The 12,880-nt window shown below is 42.0% G+C and overlaps 1 protein-coding gene across 2 annotated transcripts in view; it reads left to right on the forward strand.

Annotated features, from left to right (window-relative positions):
• The window catches only part of LOC126236182 (FERM, ARHGEF and pleckstrin domain-containing protein 1), a 724,813-nt gene that overhangs the window by 436,600 nt on the left and 275,333 nt on the right, over positions 1 to 12,880 (forward strand). For both annotated transcript variants that reach the window (XM_049945281.1, XM_049945282.1), the window contains exon 3: positions 8,702 to 8,806. In XM_049945281.1, coding sequence (XP_049801238.1) covers positions 8,702 to 8,806 — 105 coding nt within the window. The remainder of the gene's footprint in view (positions 1 to 8,701; positions 8,807 to 12,880) is intronic.

Consider the following 12,880-nt stretch of genomic DNA (forward strand, 5'->3'; position numbering starts at 1 on the left):
CATATGGCCCTGATTTATGTTTCCATTTTCAACTGTTTTGAATATTTAGTTTATTGTTGACAGTCGAAAAGGTTGTACGTGATTTCGAGTGCTCGGCGAATTTTTACTTTCGAAAAAGAGGGACTAAAGAATTTGTTTTAAATTTTGCTCACAAATGGGATGAAGTACAGCATCGCATTCAAAATGGTGACTGGCTTTTGGCGAATCTACTGTTATTAAAACAACAGCTTACTAATGGTATAAACTTTTCAAAGAGGGTCGAGAAGACGTTGAAGACGACAGCCACCCTGGTTGCCGTAGCACGTTATTGCTGACGGCAGTGTGAGAGAAGTAAAGAAAATGATTCTGGAAAATCGCCGAATCACCATCAGAGAGACTGGTGATGATGTCGGCATATCCTTTGGGTCATGCAACGCAATTTTTTCAGATGTTTTGGGCATGAAACCTACAGCAGCGAATTTTGTTCCGAAATTACTGAATTTGGACCAAAAACGGCGTCGATTAGACACCGCCCAGGAATTGCTGGATCAAGTCAACAACGATCCAGAACTTCTGAAGCAGGTTATAACAGGTGAGGAAACATGGGTGTACAAGTATAACATCGAAACCAAGGCTCAATCGTCTCAATGGAAACTGCCTGAAGAGCCAAGATTGGGAAAAAAAAAAAAAAAATATATATCGACCAGTTTGACCACATGTGAAGACTTCTCGTTGTTTTCTTGGATTACAATGGGGAAAGTACGTCATGAGATCCTGAGATCCAGAGATCCTGCTCTATGATCATACGGTCTACAAAGAATACTACCAGGAAGCTATGTGCTGCTTGCGAGCAGCAGTCAGAATTGTCGCAAAACCATTCGTGGAAATTACATAACGATAGTGCTCCCGCTCACAACTCATAGCTTGTTTGGGATTTATTTGGCAAAAAACAAAACGGTTATGTTATCTGAATCACCGTATTCGCCGGACATGGCCCACTGCGACTTCATTCTGTTCCGAAAGCTGAAGAGAATAATGGAAGGAGGTCGTTTAGCCCCAAATGATGAGATAAAAACTGAATCGCTCAAGGAACTGAACACGAAAGCGGATAGTCAGTTCCAGAAGTGCTTCCAATATTGAAAAAAGCGCTGATGTAAGTGTATAATATCGAGGGGGATTACTTTGAAAGGGAAAAAGTTGATGTTGATGAATTAATAAACATTCTTTAATAAAAACAAAAATTCCCTTTACTTTTTGATCACACCACGTACGGCAGTTATGTGCATCATCTGTTCGACGATTCTTCTTAAAGCTGCGAATGAAGTGCACACTAGATTACTTCTAGAAGATTAGACATTTCCTTTGCGTTCTCTGTGTGGAATCGTTTAGATATCTCTTCAGGTTCAGTCGTATTTTCTCTGCTGAACAATTTCATTTGATGTGCTATCCCACAATCACTTATCTTGATTTTCATTTTGGTGTTCATTTGGCGGTTGAAAAGAGGAACCTGAGTACAATATTTCTCACTGAAACGATTTCGGAAAAAGGAATTGAACATTTCGACTTTCTCTCTGTCGTTCTCCTCTTCTGTGTCAGTACGATCACTGTGGGTTGTGGCATTGACCCGTTGATCGGTCCTAGCCGTAACAGACGAAGCGTCTCGTCATAGAGTTCGTGCAAATTGTCATAGCCGGTAGATGCGCAGTCGGCAGGGCACGCGTTGGGAGAGCGGTGGTGGTGGGGGTTGTGGGCAGGCGCCTTAGGGGAAATGCTGAGCGCTGGAGTGGAGGAGCGGCTCTATCCTGAAGCTCACATTTTTTGTAAATATTAAGTGGAGCACCTCCACACCCACACTTGCATGGTGACCATTCAAAAAGATCTGTCTTCTCTGCTTTGATTAGTATCTAAAAAGAATTCCATTGAAAATGCAGCGATTTATTTTCGCTTAGCATGTTAACCATTTGTAACTTTCAGAGACGTGTCATGAATGGCGAATTTTAAGTAAAGCCTACCTATTTCCCTTGATACTATGTTGAAATTAGTTTTTTTTTGTCAAAACACAGCGGAGTTCACAAAATGTCACCTCACTTTCATGTTGTACAGACAGAATTGAGAGAGAGATCTGAAACAGTGATTTATATTAAGTGAGGAACTGAGGGTAAGTAAGGTCAACAGCTTATGAAAAAGCACATACTCAGTACAAAATAAGCACATAATGTCTTCAATTATGTTTTTCCCAAATCCATAGCATATCTCATTTCAATAACTATCGGTAACCCATAAGAATTACATTTTTTCACCAAAAAAGTATGTAGTTAGTGGAAGAACACGTTAGATAATGAAATTCTGCATGATAAACATATGGCAAAATACTCTCCTCTTTGCGTGCTATCATTTGCCAAAATCTCTTTTCGATATCTGAAATAGTTTATGAAATATAAGGAGTGTTGCGGATATTTCATCTGGTTTTATCGCTGGCGCAGTGCGAAAGCAAATGAGTGCTGTATCAGACCAATTTTCTCGAGATTGGTGACAGATTGAGACCTCCTCGCAAGTCTGAAGAAGAATTCAGTATGTTAGCTAAATTTCATATGCAGCAATTCTTTTTCGAATTTCTTGCAGTGTCTTTTAAATAAATATCACAATAACTATACCCATTAACGAAATGATGGTCACATAATCATGAACCTGGCATATAAAGCTTTAAGTAACCCAGAAATGACCATTTTTTACCGAACAGTTTCCGTAAAATCGTTTGAGGAAGACTGCAGGACGTGAGCCTCGATTCTGTCGTCGCCGACCGGCTGAAGGGTGGCGAACACTGGCGGCCTCCCCATCTGAACAAACGAATGAACTCGCCCAGCGCGTTGGACGAAAATTGGTCACTGCGCATCGGCCACCTTATCCTGCGCAGACTCTGCCACAGATGCAATGAGCAGCACCTCAAATGTATTCTTGTGGTGGAAATCCGCGTCCATGTCGAGCGCGTTGCGCAAAACCGAGAAAAGAGGTTCGTCGGAGCTCGGCGCGTCCGGTATGGACGTCAAAGCGCGCCGCTCTGTACGACAATGAACAAGTCCTGCGCAGTGATGGTACATGAAAGAAAACGAGGCCCACGAGAAAGACAGGCTGCGGCGCTTACGTCACAGCACGTGACACTGCAGGCCCCATGAGTGTTAGCAGCGGTCTCCAGCGAGGAGCGGGGAACTATTTCAGACGAAGTTAACAATTGTTAACTGCGTGTTTAAATGCATGCGAGCTGTCGATAGCACATGACAAAGTTAAGGCCTTCAGTCGGTAACTTATCATTGACATGTTGATTTCCCATGGGCCCTGCACGGCACAGAGCGTTTGAGAAGTATAGCGGCCAAGGCGACTAATGTGACTTAACAAGTTCTTTGTGCGTGTGTGTGTGGGGGGGAAGGGGGTCGTATTTCTCGTGGGACCTGAAAAGTAATGGTTCAACCGCGCGCGGCTCTGGGCAGCGTTTCTCGTTTCCCATTTTTATTGACGCGCGCCACCTAGGAACACTGTTCCATTCTGCGTGGTTCTGCCCTGGTCTGCGCTGCGCGTTTGTGCGCGGCGAGTCCAATGTGGTCGCGACTTAATGAGACAAGCGTGCGACCTGTACCCTATTTTGCTTCCGCCCAGCGAATCACGATCCCACAATTGTTTGTCATTCACCCTTAACTATAAGAAACGCTATATACAAACCCGATACTGTTTCTGGTGGCTCGTTGGTACTTGCCAAGACCTCCAAAGAATGCTCAGTGTAATTCCGAACTATTATGAACATTCACTTCATAAAATGATATTTGGCAAGGGTTTCAGTTACCGTAACACAAGCTGACGTGGATCTAGAAAACACAGAACTCTGCGGATCATGTCTGTGTAATCGCGATAGGGCCCTTACCTGTCTTACAACTCCCATAGATATTTAAAATATAATCATGTCTATGCGATCATAAAAGGGTCAATTATCTGTCTTACCACTGTGATACAGAGGTCGTCGCGTGTACATGCTATAGCTGTCAGACTATAAAAGGGTACAATTCTTGGTCGTATTGGCTAATACAGTCAGTATATGAAAACATGGAACTTGTGATCAGGGCGGAGGCTTATTGGCCTAATACAGGTCTCTTGTTATCTCTGAGGTCGTAACTAAATATTTCTATGAAACGCACTCAGTAGATATATCGAATGCCGTGCTTGTGCAGATTGTATATAATGGTAGACTATATTAAGCAGATAAAGGTAAAATATATGAAGAGATAAAACTGATGTTAACTGCCACGAACAGCACAGTGAGAAAGATGAACGTAATGCAACAAAATCTATGTCTGCTGTATAACGAGGTTGTCAACTCCGACATGGATGTAAGATTGAGCCAATATATATTGTCAAATTCAGCCAGTTTTACTTGCAGAAAAACGAAGAAAAGATTAATCTGAAATTATTTGGCTACAATATTGCCGAATCTCCGTACATACATCGCATCTCTGTGCATAAAGTACGTTGTCCGAGCGTTTCGTCATGTGAGCGTGTATCAATATTTATTTTAGGCCAATCAATAATTTACATTTTTCTCTCTTCTGAGGAACGGTGAGGCTTTCAGTGATGCCATTAACATATTGCTTGCGCTCTGTTATAATATGAACACTCAAAGCTGAGGGTTGTGATTCAGTAACGTGAACATATTCTCTAAATCTTGTTTTGAAGTTCTCCTGATTTGCACAACATAAAAGTTATCACATTCTGTACATGTTGTTTTATATACTCTGAACAAGTTATATGCCTGACTTATCGATATTGTGTATAATGCGTCATCCTACTGCGTTCTCTGTTCTGAAGCCAATTTGCAGCCTAGTTTTCCGAGACAAACAACGTATCTTATCGGAAATGTAAACCCTGTATGGTAAAACTATAAACTCATTTGTTTGTTCGCTCCTTTCTAATGTGACCTGATCTCTGTTCCTGGTCTGTGCCCTCAGTTTCTTGGCGCCTAATCTCATTACTAATATTGTTGGATACTAGCATTTTCGGCCGGCCGAAGTGGCCGTGCGGTTAAAGGCGCTGCAGTCTGGAACCGCAAGACCGCTACGCTCGCAGGTTCGAATCCTGCCTCGGGCATGGATGTTTGTGGTGTCCTTAGGTTAGTTAGGTTTAACTAGTTCTAAGTTCTAGGGGACTAATGACCTCAGCAGTTGAGTCCCATAGTGCTCAGAGCCATTTGAACCATTTTTGATACTAGCATTTTCAATGCGTGTAATTCAGTATTAATATTCGCTTCACTTAAAAGATATTTGATTATCCTATCAGTCGATGACAGGAAATTCGCTTCTTTATGGGACCGTGGAGGGCAAGAACTGTTGTGAAATATGTAATCAGATGTAGCGGATGTCTGGGATACATTGAACCTGTAGGCACCCTTCCGTTTTATGATCCAAGGAAATAATAGTCCTGTTGCTCTCATGCTCCGTGCTGGAGCTGATATCCTTGTGTGATGTACTGAACCGTTGCTAACATCTGTTAGCTTCATCAAGAATGTCATCAAACAGGATTAATGCGTCATCTGTTAAACGACTAAGGATATGACTGTTTTAGACATGCCATCGCAAAGTCCAAAAAAATTGTTTCCAGCATGACCTAAAAATATATTTGCGGGTTTTCTTGGCAGAAAATTCCATATACACTATGTGATCAAAAGTATCCGGACACCTGTCTGAAAATGACTTGCAAGTTCGTGGCGCCCTCCATCGGTAATACTGGAATTCAATATGGTGTTGACCAACCCTTAGCCTTGATGACAGCTTCCACTCTCGCAGTTCAATCAGGTGCTGGAAGGTTTCTTGGGGAATCGCAGCCCATTCTTCACGAAGTGCTACACTGAGGTGAGGTATCGATGTCGGTAGGTGAGGCTTGGCACGAAGTCGGCGTTCCAAAACATCCCAAAGGTGTTCTATAGGATTGGTACTGAAACAGAGGATGACAGACTAAAGGCCGAAATACTAAATGTCTTTTTCCAAAGCTGTTTCACAGAGGAAGACTGCACTGTAGTGCCTTCTCTAGATTGTCGCACAGATGACAAAATGGTAGATATCGAAGTAGACGACAGAGGGACAGAGAAACAATTAAAATCGCTCAAAAGAGGAAAGGCCGCTGTACCTGATGGGAAACCAGTTCGATTTTACACAGAGTACGCGAAGGAACTTGCCCCCCTTCTTGCAGCGGTTGCCGTAGGTCTCTTAGAAGAGCGTAGCGTTCCAAAGAATTGGAAAAGGGCACGGGTCATCCCCGTTTTCAAGAAGGGACGTCGAACAGATGTGCAGAACTATAGACCTATATCTCTAACGTCGATCAGTTGTAGAATTTTGGAACACGTATTATGTTCGAGTATAATGACTTTCCTGGAGACTAGAAATCTACTCTGTAGGAATCAGCATGGGTTTCGAAAAAGACGGTCGTGTGAAACACAGCTCGCGCTATTCGTCCACGAGACTCAGAGGGCCATAGACACGGGTTCACAGGTAGATGCCGTGTTTCTTGACTTCCGCAAGGCGTTCGATACAGTTCCCCACAGTCGTTTAATGAACAAAGTAAGATCATATGGACTATCAGACCAATTGTGTGATTGGATTGAGGAGTTCCTAGATAACAGAACACAGCATGTCATTCTCAATGGAGAGAAGTCTTCCGAAGTAAGAGTGATTTCAGGTGTGCCGCAGGGGAGTGTCATGGGACCGTTGCTGTTTACAATATACATAAATGACCTGGTGGATGACATCGGAAGTTCACTGAGGCTTTTCGCAGATGATGCTCTGGTGTATCGAGAGGTTGTAACTATGAAACATTGTACTGAAATGCAGGAGGATCTGCAGCAAATTGAGGTATGATGCAGGGAATGGCAATTGAATCTCAATGTAGACAAGTGTAATGTGCTGCGAATACATAGAAAGATAGATCCCTTATCATTTAGCTACAAAATAGCAGGTCAGCAACTGGAAGCAGTTAATTCCATAAATTATCTGGGAGTACGCATTAGGAGTGATTTAAAAAGGAATGATCATATAAAGTTGATCGTCGGTAAAGCAGATGCCAGACTGAGATTCACTGGAAGAATCATAAGGAAATGCAATCCGAAAACAAAGGAAGTAGGTTACAGTACGCTTGTTCGCCCACTGCTTGAATACTGCTCAGCGGTGTGGGATCCGTACCAGATAGGGTTGATAGAAGAGATAGAGAAGATCCAACGGAGAGCAGCGCGCTTCGTTACAGGATCATTTAGTAATCGCGAAAGCGTTACGGAGATGATAGATAAACTCCAGTGGAAGACTCTGCAGGAGAGACGCTCAGTAGCTCGGTACGGGCTTTTGTTAAAGTTTCGAGAACATACCTTCACCGAAGAGTCAAGCAGTATATTGCTCCCTCCTACGTATATCTCGCGAAGAGACCATAAGGATAAAATCAGAGAGATTAGAGCCCACACAGAGGCATACAGACAATCCTTCTTTCCACGAACAATACGAGACTGGAATAGAAGGAAGAACCGATAGAGGTACTCGGGGTACCCTCCGACACACACCGTCAGGTGGCTTGCGGAGTATGGATGTAGATGTAGATGTAGATTCAGGTCAGGACTCTCTCCAGGCCAGTCCATTAAAGGGATGTTATTGTTGTGTAACCACTCCGCCACAGACCGTGCATTATAATCAGGTGCTCGATCGTGGTGAAAGATGCAATCGCATCCCCGAAATACTCTTCAACAGTGGGAAACAAGACGGTGTTTAAAACATCAATGTAGGCTTGTGCTGTGATAATGCATCGCAAAACAACAAGGGGTGTAAGCCCCCTCCATGAAAAGTACGACCACACCATAACACCACCGCCTCCGAATTTTACTGTTGGCACTACACACACTGGCAGATGACGTTCACCGAGCATTCGCCATACCCACACCCCGCCATCGGATCACCACATTGTGTACCGTGATTCGTCACTCCACACAACGTTTTTCCACTGCTCAATCGTTCAATGTTTACGCTCCTTACACCAAGCGAGGCGTCGTTTGGCATTTACCGGCGTGATATGTGGCTTATGAGCAGCTGCTCGACCATGAAATCCAAGTTTTCTCACCTCCCCCCTGACTGTCGTAGTACTTGCAGTAGATCCTGTGTGATGGTCTGGATAGATGTCTGCCTATTACACATTACGACCCTCTTCAACTGTCTGCGGTCTCTGTCACTCAACAAAAGCGTACAAGCCTGTATGCCTTTGTGCTGTACGTGTCACTTCACGTTTCCCCTTCACTATCACATCGGAAACAATGGACCTAGGGATGTTTAGGAATGTAGAAATCTCGGGTACAGACGTATTACACAAATGACACCCAATCACCTGACCACGTACGAAGTCCATGAGTCCCGGCGGAGCGCCCCATTCTGCTCTCTCACGATGTCTAATGACTACTTGAGGTCGCTGATATGGAGTACGTGGCAGTAGGTGGCAGCACAATGCACCTAATATGAAAAACGTATTTTTTTGGGGGCTGTCCGGATACTTTTGATCACATATTGTATGTAGGCCTTCTCTTTGTTCATTTACGTAGCCGTCGAAAGAAAGACTGGTTTGCAAGAGTCGACTTAGTGTGTTGATGAAAATGTGTTAATACTGTTAGAAACTACAAATGAGTAGCGAATTCTCAAGCATTTTTCTTTTCTTCCAGGCCAAAGCATTGGGGAGAGTGCTGTTTGATCAAGTCTGTAAACAGCTACATCTTTTAGAAGCTGACTACTTTGGTCTCGAGTATCAGGATGCAAATACCACAAAGGTGAGTTAACAAGCACAGCACACCATTCCATTTTTCGTGCTGTCGTTTATTGTGATATTAATTGTGGATTTGTAAACTATACGAAAGTGATAATTTGCGTGTGAAAGAACAGAAATGCAATGTTCGTTCAGATTTGACAATTGATTTACTTGATTTTTCTTGATGTAGTAGTGTTACAGACACATTATACTGTTTACGTCATGATCTTTACCTAACTGTCCGTATATTACAATTCAGATTTAATAACAGAGCCCAACTATTTCATATTCAGGGTGAGAAATTTTGAATCAAACTTGTCCTCCTTTATTCACCCGTAAATCTTGCACAGTGACATGATGGGTAAGTAACAGGTTTATCATTCCCAATTAATGAGATTCAGTTCCTTGTCTGATGATTTCATTTAAGGATTTCCCGCGATGACTCAATATGAATGCTGGACTGTTTCATTAGGGAGCTCATTGGTTATTCCTGCCTCCATTGTTGTTTAACTGACAGTGTGAACAGGGTAATAAGTACAATGTATCAATCTCCTCTACTTTAGTTTGCTCGGATATGTTTGTGCAATTCTCTTTTTAACAGGAATGTAAAAGTGTTTTAAGCTTACGTCCAATTTTTAAAATTTTTAATGACAATTTAGTTGATTATACAGTGTTTTTCTAAATTATTGTAACAAACATGGACGATTCCTCGGGTCTAAAGAAGTTCTGAAAGTATTTGTATGGAGTGAAGCCATGTATGGAAGTGAAACGTGGACGATAAATAGTTTGTACAAGAAGAGAATAGAAGCTTTCGAAATGTGGTGCTACAGAAGAATGGTGAAGATTAGATGGGTATATCACATAACTAATGATGAAGTATTGAATAGAATTGGGGAGAAGAGGAGTTTGTGGCACAACTTGACAAGAAGAAGGGACCGGTTGGTAGGACATGTTCTGAGGCATGAAGGGATCACAAATTTAGCATTGGAGGGCAGCGTGGAGGGTAAAAATCGTAGAGGGAGACCAGGAGATGAATACACTAAGCAGATTCAGAAGGATGTAGGTTGCGGTAGGTACTGGGAGATGAAGGGGCTTGCACAGGATAGAGTAGCATGGAGAGCTGCATCAAACCAGTCTCAGGACTGAAGACAACAACAACAACAACAACAACAACAACAACAACAACAAAAGAAGTAAGAATCTTCGTGCGAACTAGTCACATTACAGTATATTGTGTCTGTCGCAAGCAGCAATATGTACGGCTGAAGAAGCCGTTTTACGTTTCCCGGGTCCTGTCAATCAGCTACGGAGGTATTATGTACACACTGTTCTGGGTTATTGATGTCATTAAGGTATGGAGAATCTGACTTTTTCTGTACAGTGAGTATATATATATGTGTTCGAAAGTGTGTAAACCATATTGTTCTTTCAATCTGTCTTTGTTCATCATCTTATGTGTCCAGAGGAGGGAAGTAAATCTTTGGAAGCTTAAAACGTAACTATTGTGCAAGTGTTTTTATATTTTTGGTTTGTCAGCCTGGAACGGTAGAATAATACGAAAGCAGATATTGAGTTCTACTTTTATATGGAAGCAGTTTTGGAAACTGGAAATTTCTAATGCAAGGTATGCTGGACGAATTAGATTTGTCGGATCTCACTGCAGAGCAAGTGAAGTGACGCGGAAAAGAAATATACTGAGAAAGACGAGCAACACAAAAATCTCACGAGACGTATTAAAAATAGTCGTTCAACAATAGTAGAACGAATTGCGGACAGCTGCCTGGAATACATGAAAGACTGCAGCAGCGCATTTCGAACGTGGAAAATATTGTGCGACACCATTTTGAAAGAAAAACCATCGCTGCTCAGCTACTTCCAAGTACACAGTTATTGCAACTGATGTTCACTCCAGCAAAAACTGAGTGGGCATTTCTTAGAAATTGACAAGGTGGTACGTGGTCTTCGGTTGAAAGGTGCGACAGCTGAAGAAACTGATGCGGTGTGTCATCTTTTGTTTACAATAACACAATAATATGATAACATTATAACTGCAATCGAGGCATTATCTACGTAAAATCAGAAGTTAAACTTTGTAAAAAATAGGCTCACGGATCACTACAAGGAACATGCAAACTTTAAGAAGAAAAGTGAAGTAGGCTCGGGGACAGAACACTGTGTTTAACACATATAGAAACAATTCCAGTCGTGGGAAAACTCAGTGGAAAACCAAACCCCAATGGGACAAGAACAATTCAAGTCGAGAAAAACATTTTGGTTTTAAATGTCGCAACTGTTGTGTATTTGAGCACAAAAGAAACAAAAACAAGAAAGGCTCTTGTAAATTCAGTAAATTGCGACACGCAAGAAATTTCTCTGAGTTCGGATGCGCGTTGAATGAAGAACTTCGGAAATGGTATTTTGTCGTAGTCGTTGTTTACGTATTATAATTGCGTGTTATGACAGTACCCCGTTTCAAGGCAACAACAACATGGTACAATATGTTATAATTAAATGTCAGTTAATAACACACGGTAGTAAAAACTTTCAGGAATTGCTAAGATGAAAGACACTGTTGTTAAAAAATTGTGTTAGTGGCTAGAGACGTAGAGGTAAAGAGTTGAAAGTAGTTTCGAGCACTGCTGTATGCAATTTTTTCAAATAAATCTTTGCATTTGTAAAATATTGTAGGAATTTCTCATTAATGTAATAGAAATATGTACTGCAATAGTCGATATAATTTACATGTAAGAGCGCTCAGGAGTGAGTGTCTTTGGTTTGTGGCTTGGGTCCGATTAAAAAATGGAAGATCAAAATGCTGCAAGTTAAACGAGCAGAAAAGACGATTATATTCTTGCTTGTAATAAATTCGAGAGCGCCTCGAAAGTAGTGCCACCGAATTTTTTATTCTGTTCTCAACATACGTTTGGTATAACTTCTTATAAACATGGCACTGCCGGAAGAGCGGTGTGCTGACCACATGCCCCTCCATATCCGCATCCAGTGACGCCTGTGGGCTGTGGATGACACTGCAGCAGCTCAGTACCGTTGGGCTTTTATGGCCTGTTCTGGCGGAATTTCTTCTTTTTTTAGAATTACGTGTCATGCATATTATTCTGTTGAATTTCACGCTTCGCTGTTTCAAGCTGCGACCTACAACCCAGAGGGCTCCGAATGATAGCAAATAATATGGTGGTGTGTAACGTAACAGCGTGCTATACTCGAGTTTCTTAGGCATAAAATGTGCTTCCAATTGAAATCCATGGAAGGATCACTGGTATGTAAGTTGACTTTATCGAGATAAGTAATTACAATGTTGGGTTGTTTGTGATGAAAGCTGAGTTCACCATTTCAACTCCGAAAAGTAGACAGCATCAATGGAGTTCCGCCACAAAGTTCAAGACCGCGCTATCAGCAGACAAATATATACCCACAGTGTTCTGGGATATTCAAGGTGTGGTGCATGTGGAATTCATGCCTAAAGGCTCCACCATAAACTTTGCATGGTACTGCGAGACACTCAGAAAACTGAAAGCTGAATTTGAAGAGTTCGTCCACGCATGGAGTACCCTCTCCTTCATTATGACAGTGCCAGACCTTACACGAGTGGTGCAGATTCTCCAACAATAACGCCTTGGATGTACTGTCATCGATCATCTCCATATGGTCCCGACTTGCCCCTATCTGATTTTCATATTTCCGAAACTTAATGATGATCTTCGAGGACTTGACTTTGATAGTGATGAAACAGTTCATGTAGAGGTGAGGTTGTAGCTCCATCAAAAAAGCCAATCATTCTACAGCTACGGTATCAAGAAACTGGTCTCTTATAGGGAGAAGTGTTTTCGTTGCCAGCCTGACTGTGTTGAGAAATAAATATGTAGATATGAAGAATAAAGCTGCAGAATGTTAACAACATTTGTTGTATTCAGAAAGCTTTAAGTGTTCACCCACAAAAAAATTTGGAGGGATTACTTTTCAGCATGCCCGTGTATTTAGCTGTGTTCTTTCGAATATGTCGCAATTTCAGATGGTCTGCTCAGACAACTTACTTCCATAAAACTCAACGCAGCCACAAAACTCTCTAGCAGTGACAGTT

The sequence above is a fragment of the Schistocerca nitens genome, chromosome 2 (assembly GCF_023898315.1).
Source record: "Schistocerca nitens isolate TAMUIC-IGC-003100 chromosome 2, iqSchNite1.1, whole genome shotgun sequence".
Lineage (NCBI taxonomy): Eukaryota > Metazoa > Arthropoda > Insecta > Orthoptera > Acrididae > Schistocerca > Schistocerca nitens.